Source organism: Stegodyphus dumicola, chromosome 12, assembly GCF_044657685.1.
Source record: "Stegodyphus dumicola isolate Sdum_Otavi_A_Nest chromosome 12, ASM4465768v1".
Taxonomy (NCBI): Eukaryota; Metazoa; Arthropoda; class Arachnida; order Araneae; family Eresidae; genus Stegodyphus; species Stegodyphus dumicola.
Genome location: NC_140779.1, coordinates 112,896,259 through 112,912,750, shown reverse-complemented (window position 1 = coordinate 112,912,750; position 16,492 = coordinate 112,896,259). Strand labels below are relative to the sequence as shown.

The 16,492-nt window shown below is 33.5% G+C and overlaps 1 protein-coding gene across 1 annotated transcript in view; it reads left to right on the top strand.

The window, feature by feature from the left end:
* LOC118201384 (salivary peroxidase/catechol oxidase-like) overlaps nt 1–16,492 on the top strand; it is a 103,257-nt gene that overhangs the window by 75,419 nt on the left and 11,346 nt on the right. The window contains exons 10-12 of the mRNA XM_085806803.1: nt 6,344–6,700; nt 7,350–7,538; nt 15,736–15,905. Of these exons, the coding sequence (XP_085662929.1) occupies nt 6,344–6,700; nt 7,350–7,538; nt 15,736–15,905 (716 nt within the window). The remainder of the gene's footprint in view (nt 1–6,343; nt 6,701–7,349; nt 7,539–15,735; nt 15,906–16,492) is intronic.

Here is a 16,492-nt window from a genome sequence, read left to right as displayed (position 1 = left end):
AAGCAGAGTGCAATGAAGAGAACCACTGGCGGTACATTTAAATAATAAAATGTTAATTCACATCTCAAAGATCTATTTGTACACAACATTTCTTGTGTAGATCTTTCCATCATTTTTAAGCTCGCCTTGCAGAGGACCATCCATTATTTTTAGTTTTACGTCCGTTCTTTCACGAACTCTTGAACAGGCAACATAAAGCTAACCGTGTCCAAATGCAGGTTTAGGTAAAAAAATGCCAAAACGCTTGGTTATAGCAAAGGCAAGTTTTACAGGAAATTGCCTACGTCTCTGTACGGCAACCCTGTGCCGTGGCAACTTCACCCCATTGGCTAGTATAGTTACACAAGCAACCAATAAACTATCGGCGACAAATCGACACTTAATCCGCATATATATATATATATATATATGGGGTGAAGTAACATCATCTCCTCCGGCCTTCGTAGTCCATTCGAGATTTGGAAGTGTTGGCATGAGGTGTTGCTGTTGATTAGAGAAATTGTTCTTTCTGTCTACGGCGTTGCTTTATTCCGGCGATTTTGTCAAGCAAGAGAAAACGACATTGCTCTTACTACTGAAGCTCATCCTGAGTTGCTGTCGTCTCTTCTTGATGTTAACGATAAGTATGTTTTCTTTATTCTTTTCGCCATTAGGTTAAAAGTTAGGATTCATGCATATCATGGACAAGGAGGCGATGGAAAACCGTATCAAATCTGTGTGTGATCACAGAAATCTGGAAGTTACCTGCGATAACTTAGATAAACTTAAGCAACTTATGCTTTCTGAGTTTCATGCTTATCAAAATTCATTTAATCCAAAAAATGCGACTGAATTTCACTCAGCCCACGTCAATGCTATGGAAAAGGATATACAAATCTTAGAATTATACATTAATGAAATAAAACAAAAAGAAACCCTAAATAATCCAACAGAGAAAACAAATCAATCTGATATTACTGCTAGTCAAAAATCTAGAATCAAAAAGAAAACCACAATAGATAAAGAAGGATACATAACCCCTAGAAAAACTCATAACGAGAACTCTATCAAATTCCGAAATTGAAGAATCAGGGAACTAAACCCTGAAGACAATATGGAAGCAGAGGAAGGTGAATTTATTACACCCAACAAAAAAGCAGGACAATTCCCCCTATAGTCTTAGCAGACTTCAAGGGGGATTGGGATAAGATGAAAGAAGATTTTGAAGAGCAATTAAATCTAAAAAAATATCCTGGAAACCTAAGTGGAGGTACACTGGCTATAAGAGTTTATGACTCAGACCACTACCGCACAGTTACTGAATACCTAACTAAACTACATATTCCTTTTCATACTTTTAAACTCAACAGCCTATCAAGGCAATAATTAAAAACCTAAAGCAACTTTAAGCCTATCAAGGCAATAATTAAAAACTTCCAAAAACAGCTAATATGGAACTAATCAAAAACGAAATTGCCCAAGAAGGTATCCCAATTAAAAAAATTCGACAAGTAATTCACACTATTGAAGGAAAGAAAGTTCATCTTCTTATTTTTATAGCAGAATGTACTAGAAATAAAGAAGGTAAAAGAATATATGATCTAAAGAAACTCAGAGGTCTGGATGTCTTTATCGAGCCTTTTAAAGCTCGCCCTGACCAGTGCAGTGCCTAAGTGCCAAAAGTACGGGCACACACGGGACAAATGTCACTGTAAACCTCGCTGTTTAAAATGTGCAGAGCCTCATGAAGCATTCACTTGTAAACAAACAAAAAATGACAACAAACCCCCTGTCTGTGCACTCTGTGGGCAAAATCACGTTTCTTCCTTCAAAGGTTGCAGTAAACATCCCTATAATGTTCAGAAGCAAATCGAAGAATTTAAAGCTTTAAAGGAAGAAAAGAAAAAAGAACAATTTAAATTTAACAAAAAGGATTTTTCTTCACTCCCTGAGAACAAACAAAAAAAATCCATGGAATACTTCCAAGGAAAATGAAAACAATAATAAAACAGAAGACACAAACTCAAACCCACTTGGCTTTTTTAACTGGATAAATATTCAATTCACTCAAGTTAAAGAATTCTTCCAGAAATTTAAAACAGCAAACACAATATCTGACAAACTAGAGGTTGGTATGGCGGCTTTCGAATATTTCTCAAATCTAAACTATGAATTTTAATCAAACTCATAGTCAAATAAATTTTATCTCAGCTACAAATAGCTTCTTAAAGATTTGTTACTATAATGAAAACGGTATCAGATACCAACAAGTGAAAATTTCAAATTTTCTTACTAGACATAACATTGATGTTATGCTAGTAAATGAAACCCACCTCCGCTCTTGCGACAAATTTAAAATACAAGGCTACCGCATCTACAGAAAAGACAGAAGATATAATAGAGGAGGAGGAAACGCAGTTCTCATTAAAAACCATATCAAAACAGCCAAATATGATTTAAACCCTGCTTGTACTATAGAAAATGCTGCAGTACTTATCTATAGTCGTTTTAGAGAACCTTTTCTTTTTATCTCCGTCTACAATCCCCCCTCAAGCACTCTTGATCTCAATAATCTGAGACTACTTACTGAAAATAACTACCCCACCTTAATAGCAGGTGATTTAAATGCTAAATATTCCTCTTGGAACTGTAGAGTCACAAATAGAAATGGAAAAAATTTAAACAACTTCATCCACAATAGTAACATCAATCTCATTGCTCCCAATCACCCAACGCACTATACGCACAACGGACTCGGAGATATTTTAGATATAGTTATGATGAAAAACCTTCCTAATATTCCTAATCTTGATGTTCTCTCAGAACGTTCGTCTGACCATCTCCCTATAGTCTTCAACTTCTATGGATTTTATCCCTCTCTCCCTAAAGCTCATACAAATGTTAATTGGTATATGGTTACCGAACAGCTAAATTCTGTAAACAGCAGAGCCATACTTCGTTATGATGGCGATATTGAGCTGGAAATCACCAGATTAAACTCCAAAATTCAAAACGCTATCAACAATGATAACTATACAGTCAAGAATAAAAATCCCTATGGCATCCCAGAAGAAATTAAATCCCTTATACAAGAAAGAAATAGACTTAGAAAAAGATGGCATATTACTCGCAATCCTACTGAAAAACGTCATATTAATTATTTAAACAGAAAAATAAAAGAAGACATCGCGACCCATCGATCAAATTCGTGGGATAATTTCCTAGAAAACATGGATCTTTACCCAAACTCTGTTTGGAAAGTAGCTAAATCACTCACAAATCTTTCACCCAATCAAATTCACCCCCTGTATCACATGGGCAAATTTCACCACTCCGAAGACTCCATTGCTGAAATCCATGCAAAAGAATTAAGAAAAATTTTTAAACAACATGAAAATAATAATTCTGATCACGAAAAAGATATTAATTGCTCTGTCAATAGCATCCTCAACAGTCCCAGCATTAATTCTTTTACGCCTGCATCTCCAAACGAAGTTCAGCAAATTATTAAAAAATTAAAGAAGTGCAAAGCTAAAGGATATGACATGATTTCTAATGAAGCGTTGCAAGCTTTACCTAGAAGATGCATTGTCTTAATTACAAATATTTTTAATGCTTGTATTAGCTACTTTCCATCGCAGTGGAAACACTCGATCATTGTTACCATCCCGAAACCAGGAAAAGATCCAAAGCTAGCAAAAAATTATAGGCCCGTCAGTCTTCTGCCATCGCTTGGAAAAGTTTTCAAACGAGTGCTTAGTGCTCGGCTTACCAATCACCTAGAACGCCTTAATCTAATAGAAAAGAATCAATTTGGATTCCGGAAAGGCCACACTACCCCACATCAAATATTAAATTTGGTTGAATTTATTGCCCAAGAATTTACAAAAAAGAACTGAGTAGCGGCATGCTTCCTCGATTTCGAAAAAGCTTTCGATCGAGTGTGGCATGCTGGCTTACTTCATAAGATATCTAACTTCCTTTTACCAAACAGATTTATCAAGCTTATGCATTCTTATTTTAAACATCGTACTTTTCAAGTGCGCTGTGGTGAAGCACTCTCTTCAAAAAATGTGATTTACAGTGGAGTAGCTCAAGGCAGCGTTTTAGGACCGCGAAGCTTTTTACAATATTCATAAATGATATGCCTCTACCTTTTCATTCTAATATACTCAAATATGCCGACGACGCAGTCATCCTCACCAGTTCATGAAGTCCAAATAATGCTTTAGAGAAACTTCAGCTCCAAGTCAACATTATTAACAAATTTTGTCAAGACTGGAAAATCAAACTAAATACTGATAAATGCTGCGTAGTTCTCTTCCGCAGATACAGAAAAGTATCCCTGTGAATATAAATATCCGACTCAATAACCAAGATATTCCTGTTGCCAACTCCTATAAATACTTAGGTGTCTATATTGAAAAAACCCTAAATTTCAAAGATCATATTCAATATGTTACAAATAAGGCTAACGCTGCTTTCATTGCTCTCTACTCATTAATTGGAAGAAACTCTAAGTTAAACCTCCGTACCAAGAAAAATATCTACATCTCACTTATTCGCCCAATAATCCTCTATGCAGTTCCAGCCTGGGCTACTGCCCGAAAAATAGACAGACAAAAATTAAATGTTCTTCAAAACAAAATCTTACGTAGCATAGTGAACGCACCCTGGTTCGTGCGAAATTCTCAAATTCACAAAGACCTGGATATCAACCCAATTCACAACCAAATCTTAATTTCTGCATACAACTTCTTTGAAGATATGAGAAATTCTCCCTATGAAGCTATTAAATCGCTTACAGACTATGACCCTACTATTGAGCACGTAGTGAAAAGACCTCGAACGATCTACCACAATTCTAAGTGGTGGTAGTGTATATAATGAAAAAAAAATTACTATTCCTCTGCAGTTACTATTCAAGAAAGATGAAATTTGCAAAGTTAGGACTTTATTTTTCATTGATGAATTCTTCGTTTTACTACTTATTTAACCAAGATTTTTACTTTTAATTTTTACTTTTACTATTTCGTATCGTGTGTTTTAAAATCAAAGTTCGTGGTAACACCAAGTGCTTACTCTCACTCATTAGCCCTAGTGAGCTACATGACCTCATTTTCGCCTTTTACAATTTCCTATTAATTTAATGATTATATCGCAAGTTTAGAAGATTTTCAAGTGTTTCAAAAGACATAGGACTCTTAAATTCACAAATAGATGTTGCTTTTACTATGTGCGAACTTTATTTATTTCCAAAAACTAGAAAAATCTTCAGTTTTCGAACTCTGACTCCTCGACCAATCTAAATGCCGGACGCTGATCACGTGTTTCTGCTCTTCTTGATTCACCCAGAAGGTTAGACTTTCATTTCGCTTCTCGCCACCATTTATATAATCACCCATGCTATGCAATTTAGCAAAGCTTATTTTATGAGTTCTCTCATTTATTGATCTCGCCTTCGGGCGCGGTGTATTTTTAAATACACCTCTTAAATTTTTAACTTTATGGCCTATGGTAAAATGATAATATACTGGTAAGAGCTCCTAGTAGCTAAAGCCAGTAGTAAAGATATGATCCAAGATCCAAGATCTCCTCCGAAACGGCTGGCTCCCCGGCTTAGCGAAGCACACCGTTGGATTCCGCAGGTCCGTGGCACGCCATTTTGACCAATCGCGTCTTCGTGGTACATTAATTAGCAGAGATATTAATTAAAAACTAATTTTCTCTACATTTTCCACTTTCTTTCTTAGGTTTTCCCTATTAGAGGGATTTGGATACGTGCCAAATTCTTTCTTCTCGAATATCTATAGAACGACGCATACCCTCGGATTCCAAAAAATTCTCCGAATCCATCGATACCGTTCTCATCTTCGTACGACTTTAATCGGCCGAGATATTAATTAAAAACTGCGGAAACGTTAATTTTCGCGCTCATTTTTCCGAGTGGCAACAATAAACTTTCTGCGACAAACACTTAAGCCGCTTATATGTATATAAAGATACCTTTTCTAATAACACAAAACGCTTTATTGTCTTGAAAATGACTTTGTAGAAGAAGAATAAGGTTTAGCACCTTTAAAACGCAAAAAGTTTAGGTAAAATATTACTGTACATACAATAAAAATCGTCTAAAATGTGCGAACAGCCTCTGTAAAATGTTTCGACGAAACAAAAAATGCGCGTCCGTGCGACCACTCCTTCTCCAAACATTTGTTGAAACGGTTTACGAACATTCTATACAGCAATCAGTATAGTATATTTTTGTAACTGTATATTATTGTAACTATCTATTTTGTATTTTTCTCTGAATTATGCATTCTGCTTACCTAATATTGATATTCTTTTTTCTTATTTTCTGCAGGAAGCTTGTGGGCGCAATAATGCAGAGTATTGTGTACAAGGAGTTCCTACCTTTGCTCATAGGGCCAACTCGAATGTGGGAATTTGATTTGTGGCCCAACACTTCGCACTATGATCCCACTGTCAATCCAGAACAGATTTCAGAATTCAACACGGCTGCCTTCCGCTTGCACAGCACAGTCAACACTCCACTCTACGAAAATGGAACAAACAGTGTGGTCAGACTAAGAGACACTTTCATGATTCATAAACCCATCCACGACGGTTGTTTTGGAAAATTCTTGCAAGGAGCATCTAAATTTCCGGCTCATAAATATGGTCGACATCATGTGGATGATGCTACTAAGTATTTGTACAAGTACATATCAAATTCTGCTATTTAGTGTAATTAACATCAATTTTTCAGATAACAGTTTTATAGCTAACTGGGAAAATAATTTTAGAAAACAGTAGAAATAAATCTATTATTAGTGTTACTTAGAAGAGTACTACTTAAAATGATGAAAACAAGTCATAAACATATTATCTAAACATATTATCAAAGCATAAGTTTTGGGTTTGTCTTACATTTTGAGTTAAAAATGTGTTAAATTTCAGGATTACTGAATATCTTTGCACAAAAATATTTATCAATATTTTACTTTTATTTTTGTCATTTATATTTACTATGGTATAAGGAATTAAACGATTTAGAATCTAAGAGATAAAGTGAAATGTCTGTTAAATATATTTGTTTGAGTACATGCATTATCTATTTTTCTAAATGTTTCTCTCTTTTCTTTGCCTCTTTTCTTTGGTTCTTTTTCTCTTTCAGCGAGATACCGAACTTCGACCCCCTCTATAACTAGTGACAGCAGATAAATGCATTTAAGCCACTTGAACCAGCAATCAGCAATTGTTTTTCAAGTTAAATGTTTTTCAAAGAAATATTATTATCTAAAATAGTTTGCAAAACATTTTAGCGAAAATTATTTGTATAATATTTTTAATAACATTATCATTCTAAGGTCACCCGAGAAGCGTTTTGGTCCTGATATCCAAACTATTAATATCCACCGAGGAAGAGATCATGGTATGCCACCATACATTAAGTTGTTAGCATATTGCACAGATAACGAAATTAATGTGAGGACATTCGAAGATCTCAATCAAGTAATGCTCCCCGAGGACGTAAACTTGCTGAAACACCATTACAAGTAAGATTTACGGAAGTTATTATAAGCATTTATAAACTCTGAAACACAATCTTGTAAACAAATTCCTGAAATGTATCTAGAAATGTTTTTGCTTTCAGAAATGCAAAGATTATTTGCCTATTTTTGGAATGATTTTAATTAATCATACAATTGAAATAAACGAGCCATAAAAGGTAGTTGGCTACAGCTTTTAAACTGAGGAATAAATTAACCATCTACTCCAATAAAATATTGATTATATTTTTTACTTATATATTTTATTTATATTTATAATTTTTTTTATTTTATAATATTTTTTATTTATATTTATTTATATTAATATCATTTAGAATATTTATAATTTATATGATAAATTTTATTTAATTAGTCAAAATCACGCATGAAAACAAAAATATTTGACAGAAAGATACAATTTTTTCTTCTGTCTGCAGAATGTTCTCATTTCTAGTACAAAACGGAACAGGAAATAAAGGAATTACGAATATCTGAGGATACGATGTAGCAATGGTCTCAAATAGCACGACGGACGAATTCACGACCAAAAGCAACTAACGGGTCGGAGTTTGATTTTTTTTTTCCAACCAAATAAACTTAAATTTCAAATTAGATTTTAACTAAATTTTAACTTAATTTTAAATTTCACTTGCCAAATGTTTTTTCCGAACCTACATATTAGGTAATAATAATAATTATTATTATTTTGCGAATTTTGTACATATATAAATAATTTTAGTGAAATTACATGTGAAACTGCAATTTTCTTTTTTGTATAATATAAACACGAAAACCTAAAGAAGCGAAGCTTTGCCGAAAAAATAAGAATACAGGGGCAAGTCTATTTAACATTGAGTAAATGGCAGTCTCGCTAAATTGGCGAGATATTGCCCAGCTGGTAACAGTTTTGACGACTAATTTTTGTCACCAAACCTGGCGACGATTTGGCGACATTTAGATCTGGTTACTGTATAACCGCAATAATAATGTTACGAATTTTGTACATATATAAACACTTTTAGTGAACTTATATGTGAAACTGTAGTTATTATTATTATTATTTTCTTTTTTGTATAATGTAAACATGAAAATCTAAACAAGCGAAGCTTTGCAGAAAAAATAAGAATACAAGGGTAAGTCTACTTAACATTGAATAAATGGCAATCTCGCTAAATTGGCGAGATATTGCCCAGCTGGCAACAGTTTTGGCGAATCATTTTTGTTGTCGAACTTAGCGACATTTATATCCGGTCCCTGTATAACTGTAATTTGTGTTGTAATTAACTGTAGTTGATCTTATATTTAACTGTAACAGTATCCGGCCCTCATATGCCTTCCAGTAATTTCGAGAAGGGAAAGATACTACAGATTTCTCGGCGGTGTGGGAAGAACTATATACGACCGAGGAAAGCATCAGTATCAGAGTAGTTGTTATTCACAGCTGAATTCGGACTGTTAAGATATCCGTGAGAGATTAGCCTTTTAGATGCACTTTGCATTACATTTTTTTGAACGTTCCTAACAGTTTGTAGTGTAACTGCGAGTTGTGCTCTGTGATACTAAGAAGAACTGCACAAGTATTTTTGAGGAAAATTCCAGAACTGTAAAGTGTTTCTTTTGGGAAAATAAATTTTATGAAACTATCATCGGTTCTGTGTACGTTCAATCCGTTACGAATCCGTACGCAAGGGATAATAATGACGCAAAATGAAAAAATCAAATTATAGTACTTATTTCTTGTCTGTGAGGAAATAACTGTAAGAAGTATCTATTTCTTTGCAATTCAAAGGTGCTAAGGGCTAAACAATAAATTGTTGGACCGTCGTATATATCAAATAAATCTAATACGTCAAATTAGCCGCAAAGGAACTTGCTTTTAACATAAAATAAAAATAAATATATTTCGAAATTCTTTCAAATTTTCAGACAAACCTTCCGAGCAGAACAAAACTTGAGAATGAATAATGACAACCTCCTTTCTTTCTTTTCTATTTTATATTTTTTGTTTGATATATTGTTGCCTGCGTACGGATTCGTAAGAAATTGAATGCACAAATCTGATGAAAAGTTAATAAAATTTTTTTTTATCACAACAAATAAATTAAAATGCTGAAACTTTTCCTCACAGATATTCGTAGAACATCACAATATCACACAGCAGTTATATTTTAAACTACTAAAACGTTAAATAGAACACAACTCAAAACGCAGAGAAAGCTAATCCGATCTCAGAATGACAGCGGCTAAGTATACAACAATAACTTAGTAAACAACTGAACTTAGATGTTTTTATCCGGCTTTTATAAGCTTTTTAATCAGTTACGAGAAGCTTCTCGTAATTTCTCGAAATTTCTGGAAAGCGAAAGATTTGAATTACAGTTACAGCGAACATGCAATTGCATTATTTCAATTTAAATATAAATTACGAGATATGGCTGTCTGCTTAATGGGAGGGAAGCCTTCGTGGAGGACTTTTAAAGGAAAACTGGCTCGTATACACGTTACACATATGGAAAACCACGAAAACACCCATGCAGCCAGCCCGTTCGCGGGATTCGAACCTCGGACCGAACTACCAGTGTTCAGCGACTCTATATTGCACTGAAGTTGCAATGAATTTATACTTTACATAAATCTATAATCTCCGCATTTATAATAAATACATAATTAGAATATGGTTCGCGGGCGACATAAAATTGTTTCCTGTCAATTTGAGTTCAATGCAATAAACAGCATCATCCACAAAAAAAGAAGACACTGATAATAATTATTTCTGCAAGAAATAGAATGCTAAGTAATTAAATATAATACTTGAAACACTGTTTCAAAAGTAAAATGTATGGTTTTTAAAGAAACATTCACCAACTCAACGACCAATATGAATGGCTTTTAAAATATCTGTTACTACAGCGAATAAAGTAATAAACAAAGATTTAAACTTTAAAAAGAATAAAGATGAAAATTGTATTGATATTATTTTATAACTGTCTTCAAAGACATGCGGCAGAGTGTAAGATGAAAGGAAGAGCTCTTTACGAAAGTCACTTATGAATGCGAAGTCATACGAAAGTCAGTATGCGAAATGAAAATTTGTCATGCCTGTAGAGTGACGCATTCCTTCATTCGATTATATGGAACCGATAGCGAGAAATTTATGAACGTAAAATATGAGAAAACGTCTTGAAAATTTGAATTCAAAAATTTAAAAAAAGTTTCAATATAAATTCAGATCGTAGCAGCAGTTCAATATATTTTGTGATTATAGACGGTTTCTTATACAACCGAAAACTAGAGTTAAGAAGAATTCAAATTAAATGGGAAAATAACCTATTTAGCGTTATTTAAACAGCATTTTGTTTCCCATATTGAAATATCTCATGTGAACACCACATGACTTCCTTGTACGGCCTTATTTAATCTCATTTCTTAGCAAGGCAAAACTGTATAAAAACTCGAAACATCTTCATCAAAAATTGTAAAATACAGAAAAAGCTAAAACACCAGTTGCAGTTAAAACTTTTGCCATTAAAATTAAACTTTCTACGCAAAGCAAGCAATCCGACCAACGGTCAGAAAACCAAATTCCTGGTGCACAAAACTGAAAGTTTACTTTTTGATCCAGTCGGGAAAAAGACACTGAAGTTGGTGCACCAACTGACTTAACTGACTACTCTACTAAGAGTTTCAAACGCAAACAAATGGCGGCCTCGTTAAGCCTAGCTCCACTTTAACTTTCAAACTGTTGATAATTCTGCAACTATTTCATGCAGGTTAACTAAAGGCATAAAAACTTTAATCGGAACATAATTCAACGAATTTTAAAGAAAAAAATGCGCAATTTACCAACATATAAGAATAAAAATACTGATTCACCGAGTCGGGTTACAGGATGAGAATATATGTGTGTATATATATATGTAATGTTTTCAGTTATTCCATCACATCGTGGGCGAATGGTGAGGCTATTCCATTACACGTTCTGGCAGATGGTTGATAGAGCTGGGATGATTGAAGTACGGAGAAAAATGACGACTCAGGACTTATCACTTTTAACAGCAAGCATATCTTTATTTTAATTTATAGCAGATGACTTTTTCCAGATGAAGTTAATCAAATAACTTATTCAGTAATTGAACTATTAGATACGACTGACTTTAAACTTTAATACATCATAACGTTCTAACAAAGAAAGAGGAGCATAGCGGAAGCGTTAGCAGAACGAAGGCCAGAAGGCATCTGTGTATTAGAACTTATCACACAGCATTTATATGAAAGGTTATGTAACAGAGTAGCTTCTAGAAAAATGTAGAAAACCTTATGACGCAGCATTTATATGAGGAGGTTATGTAATAGGTGCGAATGTTCTAGAAGGTACTGGTTTAAGGGGAGATGCTGAATTGCAGAAAATTAATTAAAGGTTGCTGGTTCGCAAAGAGCAAAGCCATCGTATTTTTTTTATATTTTACATATATATATATATAAAATAATAGTAGGTAGAAACATTCCAGCGATCTTGCTAAAAAGTTACCAGGAGCTGTAGCTCCACGAAATAGTTTAACGCTGTATTACTAAAATATAAACTAAGAAGAATTTTATAAAAAAAACTTATCTGGAAAAACTGGAAAAAAAATTGTAAACACGCGAAAAAACGTTAAAATTAATGTTGGAAGACATGCGAATGCACTAAAAAATCTGACCGTCGTATGTTAAAAGTTAATACATATAAAAAATAGATTGACGGAAAAAATAGTTTAACGGGAAAAATATATGAAAAGTTAATACACGTAAATAATAGATTGACGGAAAAAAATATACCATAACATAAAATGCAAAAATTATAATGAAAACACAAATTGCAAAAATACAAAAATATAATAATTACAAAGCGGAAAATGGTAAATTAACCCACTCGTACCCTCTGACAGGCTTTTCAAGGGAAAAATGACTGATTGTACGAGCTAGGCTAAATACCATTACGCGTTTCGCCGAAATAGACCATTGAAGCTCTTGTTTGATGCGAAAAATTTTTTTTATAAAACATGAAAAGTCCCGAATAAATCTTTTTTGGAGCTTCACTGCTCTGTTCCTTTTTCCCGACGCGTCCGCTGAAAAACACATTAGGGTGTTAAGAATGTAATAGCAACTCCGAGCAATGCAATATTAAAATCAAAATAAAATAAATAGCGGTGTGCTATTAGTCAAAAAATTACAGCAACGTACGGACTGGTCCTGCACAGCTTAGAGAAGATAGAACTTTTATAAAGAGAATGGTGCTGTAGTCAAATTAAAATGCAATTAAATTTGCAAGAAAACAAACGTCGTTGGGTCTTATTAGGACCAAAAATACACAGACAAAAGAAACGAAAAAACTGACCTGAGAGGTGCCGTCCTGAGCATCGCGAAAAAATTTGAAAAGGGTGCAAATCTCCTCCGTGTCCTACCAACCTTCCTTCTCGTCGTGTGACGTATGTGGGAGAAACAATTAAAACTGCATAGGCCAATGGGCTGAGATTGTAGTTTTGGCGGGAATCCCTGTTCCCCCCCTTTTTAGAGGGTGTGACAGACGTGAAAAGACACGGAAAGAACTCAAAATGGCGTCAGTCAAGTTGTTAGAGGAACAAAACTGCTACAAATAAATGAAAATGGCTAAATCAGCTAAAATTACTTATTTTTGGCCACAAAAGAAAGAGTAAATTGGAAAAAAGTCATTTGTTAATAAAAGTCGTCATTCTTCAAGCTAGAGAGCGGTCAAGCTACCATGAAAAATGAAAAGGCCCGATTTGTTAATAATAGTAGAATTGGGCCATCTAAGTAATTTAAAACTATTAAAACAACAGTATTAAAGTATAGTGCCAAAATCTTTGGAGGAAAGAAAATGTATTTACGAGAATAATCTGTACATTTATACAATTTTTACATTAGATTATCTGAATCAGCCATCCACTTTATACCGTCCCATTGGACTTTGAGCATAAAATTTCATTATCCAAAACAAATTATCTAAAAATTGGTAAGGCTAATGCCAGCTTTTTTTTAAGGTATTTTTAATTATTTTATGAGGAATTTGGTTATTTTTCAAAATTGTGACGAAGTAAAGTATTTCTTCTTGTAAGTGTTCTGTAGTATTACATATTCTTTTTATTCTAAGTAGCTGTGAAAAAATTGTGTTAATGATGATTCTTTTGAAAATATTAGAATTCCAGTTGGTTAACTTTAGTGTAGAAAAAGTGAATTCTCTCCTAATGTCGTAGACTTTAATAAAATTGTAATCAATAATATTTAGGTCAAGGTATACTACATTATTTTGCACCGTATTTGTATTATTTAGTTTTAAGCAAGTTGGGTAGATATTAGCAGCTTCTATTTTGTTATGGTTGTTAAAGGCTATGATATCATCAATGTAACGATATATGTGTTGGTAAAATTTATGTTCTTCTTTATTTAGTGAACGGACAAAGTTTAATTCTTTTGTGAAAAGGAATAATTCACAGACAGCGCTTGAAAAATTACCACCCATTAGGATCCCTTGAATTTGTTCGAAGATGCTATTGTTTGAAGATGCTAATATTACATTGCTCGGAGTTGCAATTACATTCTTAACACCCTAATGTGTTTTTCAGCGGACGGGTCGGGAAAAAGGAACAGAGCAGTGAAGCTCCAAAAAAGATTTATTCGAGACTTTTCATGTTTTATAAAAAATTTTTTTCGCATCAAACAAGAGCTTCAATGGTCTGTTTCGGCGAAACGCGTAATGGTATTTAGCCTAGCTCGTACAATCAGTCATTTTTCCCTTGAAAAGCCTGTCAGAGGGTACGAGTGGGTTAATTTACCATTTTCCGCTTTGTAATTATTGTATTTTTGTATTTTTGCAATTTGTGTTTTCATTATAATTTTTGCATTTTATGTTTTGGTATATTTTTTTTTCCGTCAATCTATTATTTATGTGTATTAACTTTTCATATATTTTTTCTGTTAAACTATTTTTTTCCGTCAATCTATTTTTTATATGTATTAACTTTTGACATATCACAACGGTCAGATTTTTTAGTGCATTCGCATGTCTTCCAACATTAATTTTAAAGTTTTTTCGCGTGTTTACAATTTTTTTCCAGTTTTTCCAGATAAGTTTTTTTTTTATAAAATTCTTCTTAGTTCATATTTTAGAAATACAGCGTTGAAATATTTCGTGGAGCTACAGCTCCTGGTAACTTTTTAGCAAGATCGCTGCAATGTTTCTACCTACTAATATTTTGTATCTTTTTGCAGGATTATGCGCAAAAAATTTTTGAGACCAAATAGGCCTTGCGTCTCTATACTAGTTAGCTTTACAATTTCTATTTCAATTAAATATATATATATATGATTGGTGATTGGTATATATATATATATATGTATGATTGGTGCGAGTGATTGCAACAAAAAGGAAGAAAAACAACTACATATTATAGCGGTTCCATATACCATATTTCAACAATCTGCGGCTATTCGTTTTTGAGTTATGTGAGATGCATACGTACGTACGTACGTACAAGACATCACGAGGGAAAATTCCCTTCTGAAACCATTTTTAAATCCATTTTACAATCCGTTTTGGCAAAAAGAATCCTTTCTGTCCGTACGTACAGAAGTCACGCAAAAAATTATTTAAGAGCGGTCAAATTGAGTATATATTTTTTGAAATTTTCACGTTTACAGTATTTCCTATACTCCGTACAAGGAAGTAAAAATGAATTCCTGCTTGTTCATCCACACAAAGCAAAATAACTGCAAACACAGAGCTGAGATTGCGAAATCTGTTCCGCCCATGAGAGTGACACAGGATTTTGTATAAGATTCGAAACATTGATTGAAGATGGTAATCTAAACTCGTTAATAAAATTCCTGGAAATGTTCCAAACGATAAGTTGCTGTTGGAGTTCTAGCCCTTATGACAGAAGTGATGTTCGGACGTGCTGCAGTTGTATATATTATAATATATAGTAATATAATAAGTATTTGTGTTGCAATTGTTGTAGTAATATAATAAGCTTTTTTGTTGCATACTTTAATAATTCTTGTCTGATTATAAGAAATGCCTCACTTGAACGATCTGTTTCTAACGAATGAACTTATGCAGAGATGAATGTGTGGGTGAAAGACTGGATTTTACATTTATTTGGATTTTCCTTTAGAAATAGATTTGTGATATGTGTTTGTATTTTAGGGATGTGGCCGATATCGATCTGATTATAGGACTTCAGATGGAGTATAACGATGATACTTCAGTACTGCCACCCACAGGATCTTGTATAAGCGGAATTCAGTTCAGAAACCTCAAAGAAGGAGACAGATTCTTTTTTGCTCATATGGGTCTTCCAAATTCATTTAGCAGAGGTGAGTCAAAAATGCAATATTAATCTAATGAAATAAAATATTCTTCGGTATTTACGTATTATCGCAGCCAGTTGGTGCAGTTTGGCGAATTTTACGAAAGAACAAAAGCAATTACTTTTATTGTACAAAATGCCTATTATATGCATTACGTTTCAACTGTATATTTATCCCCGCCCCCCACGAAAAAAAAAAAAAAAAAAAATTCCGTAAATGCAGTTACAAACGGGTTTCTGTTGTGATGAAAATTTCTTATAATAGCCTTGAAAAAGGATACGAAGGATTATTTTTTTAGCGATTTTTCGCAAAATACTGTATTTCTGCAAAAGATTTACCTCTGGTTTCTCCATCATAGGAAAATCGAGTTAACAAAAAAGTAATCATAATTTTCTTGTAAAATGCTTTGGAGCTTGGAATACAACAAAAAGAATGTATAAAAAAATGGCGAGAATGGAAACTGGATAATCCTTGCACATATGGTTGCTTGAATAATTATTATGTGCCTGGGATACCAGAGTTTGACTTATTTTGAAACTTTATCGATTTTTAGTAAGGTAGTTGCGATAATACGGAAAGTACCGATTCTAGTT